Genomic DNA, 5,329 nt, shown 5'->3' with positions numbered 1-5,329 from the left:
AGTTTGTTTCTTCATCAGATTTGGAGAAATGTAGCATTGCATCATTTTGTTTACCAATGGATGCACTGCAGTGAATGGGTGCCGTCAGAATGAGTCTATTGAGGATTATTGTGATGTTTTTATCAGCTGTTTTAGACTCTCATTCTGACGGCACCCATTCACTGCAGAGCATCTACTGATGAGACACTGATGCAATGGCTACATTTCTCCAAACCTGATGAAGAAACAAACTCATCTACATCTTGGATGAAGTATTACTTAATGAGGAAACTGGTTATTTCCAATCACTCTTCTGGTTTGAAAAGCAGTTATTAAAGCAACATCACAAAGTGTTGGATGAATTTAAACCGTTGCATATTGTAAATACATCTTTCAATATTTCCAAGTAGGTGTGTGTCATAACTGGCATTTGATAAATATCACACAATCCTCATCATCAATTTCCATTTGTCCAAATAAGAATGAAGTGAAGTGAGAAAATATAAGCAAAATGCTGAAATCTAAAATAGATTTTAATGAAACACGATGATCATTTCACTTCCACTTGAGGTCACACACCAGTGCGATGTGATCTGACGGGTGCGAGACGCTCGGAAGAGCCACGCAGGTCGTGACCTCCTCAAGGCTGGGCAGAGGAATCACCTGCTCCACCTGAAGCACATGCGGCTCCACGAAAATATAGTCCAGACAGCCTTGGAAGCCTCCGACGTAGTTAGTGAAAGCTGGGACCCCGCAAGCACTAGCCAGCTGGAACGGGTTCATCAGTCCCACCTGGATCTGCTCTTCGGTCCATTAGAGGCCCAGTCGTCATGATTCTCCGAGACGGATCCGTCACAGACGAGCTGGAAGAGACCGGAGGAGGGCGTGCTGTTGAAATCACCCGAGAATATGAGTCCGGCTCCAGGATGCTTCTCTGTCACAACCTGCTTCATGTGTTTCAGGGCCACTGCAATCTGAACCAGTCGAATGTTTCCCCCTGAACACACAGCAGACTGTCAGAAACTGTGACGCAAACTTCAGTATAGTCACACTGATTCTCACCTTTAGGGTGCCAGTACAGGTGTGTGTTTCCCACACATAATATCCTTGACGGGTCACCATACGACTGCAAGACGGTCACCTGAGAAATCAGGGTAGAGATGCATTTTTGTTAGTTTTCCTAAAAGTGAGATGATTTAAAATGATTTGAAGTATTAAAACAAGCCAAAAAATGTTAACTAAAAATATTTTAATTCAAGAAAGTAATTGCAAAATGGTGCAAAAAAAAAAAAAAGATTAAAATAAATAAATGAATATTTAAAATAAACAAAAAGACATGACTTAAAATTATTTAAAAGCATCGATAAGAGTAAGCCAAGACAACTAAAAAATCAATATATTTTAGATTTTGACTCAAAACAATACTGGAAAAAAAAGCTGTATAATTTTTTTTATTTATTAAAATAATATGTTTTTTATTTTGACTCGAAAAAAATACAAAAAAAAGCTTTTCATTTTTTTTTATATAATAATATATTTAATATATTTAAATAATATATTTTTTATTTTGACTCAAGTTGTGTACATTTTTATTTATAAAAATAAGAGTAAGATAAAATCATATTTTAAAATAAATAAGGTATTTAAATGGTTTAAAGACAAATAAAATCAAGATATTTCTTATTTTAATTCAAGAAAATATTGATTAGAAAAATATGTATAAATAAAATAAAATAAGATAAAAAATTAAGTAGATTAAATAAGATGTGAATTAAAGATAATTAAAACAAACAAAATATATATATTTTTTTAATTCAAGAAAATATTTATTAAAAAATTTTAAGAGAGAAAACCTGTTTAAAAAACAAGTAACATTAGAATAAATTATTCACAATATTTAAAGTAAAACAAAACAATGATTAAAATAAGGCAAAAATCTAAATATTTCTTTAAAAATAAAAACAGGATTTCCAGTCTTGAAAATCCTAGATATACTGTATGAGGCAGCTTAATTTTAAATGTGATTTTTAGACCTGAAAAAAATAATGCATATTGTAATATATATATATATATATTTGTTAAAATGATTGACATTTTCACAGATTCTGCAAGGGGTGCCCAAACTTTCGAGCCCCACTGTGTGTGTGTGTGTGTTTGTGTATATATATATACACACACACACACATATCCACCAAGTTACAGTGAAATACCTGCAGCATCGTGGACCTGCTTCCAATCTTCTCCTTCAAGCTGGGATTAGTGGACACTTTCTCCATCAGCTCCTGATGAAGCGGATCCGTCATCAAAGCCTCGCTCAGCATGATATCATACTGCTGGACCAACCTCAACTTAGACCTCCGAAAATACGTGGCCAGACCTTCATGCTGCCTTTCCTTGATCCTAAAAACCCCTTCCAATCCAAACGCATCTAACGCAGGAGATAAACTATCTACAAAAGCGCCTTTATCCACCTCCTGGAGGCAAACGATGTCAGCGTTGTACCCTGACAGCTCCTTCTTGATCAGATTCTGTCTGTAGTCCATTTCTAAAGCGTATGGGGCACAGTAAGGATACAGGACCGTTTTGGAAAGATCAGTTTGAGCGTAGATGTCAGCTAGGATGTTGTAAGACACAACCCTCAGTGAAGACTCATCAGAGATCTTCTGAGTGAACATGTGTCTGGTGTCAAAGCTGCATGTTCCCGGACCGGCTTCAACTACGCCTGAAGATACCAGATCCTTAGGTTCCCCGAACCTGGATCCGTCCCCAGGCGTGCATTTCAGCATCACCTTCAAACCTATGTCCTGATTGGATGGCGTGAACACACGCTCACATCCAGCCTCCATCCAGGAGTCTTGATCTCCACTTATATGTGAATTAGGAGAGCTTTCTTTGAACCATTTGAACTTAGAGAGCTTCAGATCTCCGAACTCTATCTCTAGTTTGGGACAAACTGGAAACCCTGCCATTAGAGATTTTGGCAGCTCGGATAGAGTGAATGTTGGAGGATTAAGTTCTACTTTATATTTAATATCACCGATATGCAGCACTGCTCCATCTAGCCAGGCGCGCGCGTTCACGGTGTCCTCGGGAACGCGGGTTTCGTTCACGCGCAGGCTGATTTCTAGTTCACCCGCTTCTGGGGTCTCGGTTTTTTCTTTGTTTGGTTTGGATTTCTTCGCTTTGTTTTGGCTGTTGGCTATTCGAGCCAGGGCTTTCCCCAGCGGCTCTGTCTGCTCTCTCAGCATCTGTTTGTTACTGCCGTTCAAATTGAACGAGATGGTCAGTTTGGACTCGCGAGGCACGCATCTCACCACACATCTCTCCATCTTCAGGTTTCTGATGGTTCTTAGGATTGAAGAAGGGGGAATGTAACGGGAAAATAGCTTGGTTAGCCGGTTCAACATGAGCGCGGGGAAGAACAACATCCGGTGTCATCCACGATCACGAAACGCTCTTTTTTTATTCAGAACTCCAGATTCGACATATACATATTTATATATAATTCACATATATTGTGAATTGCGTCTAAAATGAAATTATGATTTATTTATGTTTAGTTTCATTTTTATTAAATCGGTTATTATATCAGTAAATAAAGGCGCTGAAGTTACCTTAAAACAGATTTTAACGAAAACGCTGATCTCAATATAAGGGTTATCTCATTGTTTATGGTGTTATAAAGTTATTATTAAATAATTATGTAAGTCTGTCTATGGATTTTTCTGGGGTCAGTGGAAAAGAGAACACGGTGTTAGTGAATTATAGGATACATAAGATTAAAATAAATACAAATTAGATTAAACGAATGCATTATGGGTACTAATACCCGGTATATATATAAAAAAAAAAAAAAAAAAAAAAAAAAAAAAATAATATATATATATATATATATATATATATATATATATATATATATATATATATATATATATATATTAAAACGGTACTAAAAAGTTTAGAGAGGGAGAGAGATTTTAAATGATATAAAAAATTATTTACATCAATAAATTATTATTTAAATAAAATATTTACAGTTATTATGTCAATTCATTTATTTATTTAGAATATTTCCACAGTATAAATTTGGCCTTTATACAAATTAGATTAAAATAAATAAAATATCTAACAGTAGCCTACTGCATAATAAGTAGCAAAATAGCAATAAAGTTATATATATATATATATATATATATATATATATATATATATATATATATATTATATTATATTGCCTTTCCAATTTTTTTTTTTTGTGTGAAATATCTACAATATTGATGCTCAACGTAAAGCAAGATAAAGAACGTGATCTTTTAAACTCATACCCGAGTATTTTATAATGCCACTAGGAGGCGCTATTTGTAAGTGGTTGATTTCTTTAAAGCTCTTAAATAGTTTGTCGAAATAAAATCTCATTGTTATAATAAATTGTATTTGATAAATGCACTTTTAGTCTACCTTATATAAATGGATTAAATTGAAAACAGTGCACAAATAATTCTGCAACATAACTGTGCTGCTGGTTTTATTGAACTCAGCTGAGAGGACAATAATAATAATCATCATCAAACATGAATACATCATAACCCATTTCACATCTCTCTATTTTATCTGCATAAATATCTGCTGAACAAAGTTAAGCTATTAATATGTTCCCAAAGACGTATACATGAAAAAAAAAAAAACTTTTCCCATATTTTAACACATTATGATATTACCAATATGCATGGTACAAAGCAAACAGTCAGATTATTCTGGTTCAGAAATGTCTCTAGCCACTGGCATGCTGCATGTTCACTACATCAAACATCATGTTGCTTCCATTGTTGTTTTGCTTCAATCGTCAATTAAAAATCCAAGTAAAAAGAAGCTGCTTTTCACCACAGCCAAAAACATACACAAAAGACTAATAAAAAATGATACATACAGTCTAGACAAAAATACCGTAACACAATCATTGTAAAAATACATATTCTCAAAATAACATCAGTAATGAAATCAAAGTATTTTCTCACAATTTTTTTGCAACTCAAGGGAAAATGTTTCAAATTGAAACATGTATTTGCTGGTTACACACTTTATTGAAACCATCACACAGTATGTTTGAATATTAGTTCGAGTTTTAGTTTTTGCTTATCAGCACCAATTTCATTATCAATGGGGAAAAGCATTTTTTCCCCCATCTGTTTCATTGATACACAAACTGAAACTATATTCATATGGTTTATTCACAGTTTAAAACTTCGAAGTCAACATGAAATCTAAATACTCTCTTATCCTGGATTTATTCTGATTCATTGTGCTTGTTGTCCACCATCCTATGGTTTCCATCACAGGATAAAAAAATATT

At 34.1% G+C, this 5,329-nt stretch overlaps 1 protein-coding gene across 1 annotated transcript; it reads right to left on the bottom strand.

The window, feature by feature from the left end:
• Positions 1-188: 188 nt before the first annotated feature.
• LOC113110807 (2',5'-phosphodiesterase 12-like) lies at positions 189-3,460 on the bottom strand. The gene is given in 4 exon segments (XM_026274993.1): positions 189-788; positions 791-976; positions 1,042-1,120; positions 2,190-3,460. Coding segments are annotated over 4 exon segments (1,737 nt in total). The 5' UTR covers positions 3,408-3,460; the 3' UTR covers positions 189-534.
• Between the last annotated feature and the right edge of the window lie 1,869 nt (positions 3,461-5,329).

Source organism: Carassius auratus, chromosome 11 (assembly GCF_003368295.1).
Source record: "Carassius auratus strain Wakin chromosome 11, ASM336829v1, whole genome shotgun sequence".
NCBI classification, from domain to species: Eukaryota; Metazoa; Chordata; class Actinopteri; order Cypriniformes; family Cyprinidae; genus Carassius; species Carassius auratus.
The sequence above is the reverse complement of the archived record's forward strand: the minus strand, read 5'-3'. Positions and strand labels throughout refer to the sequence as shown.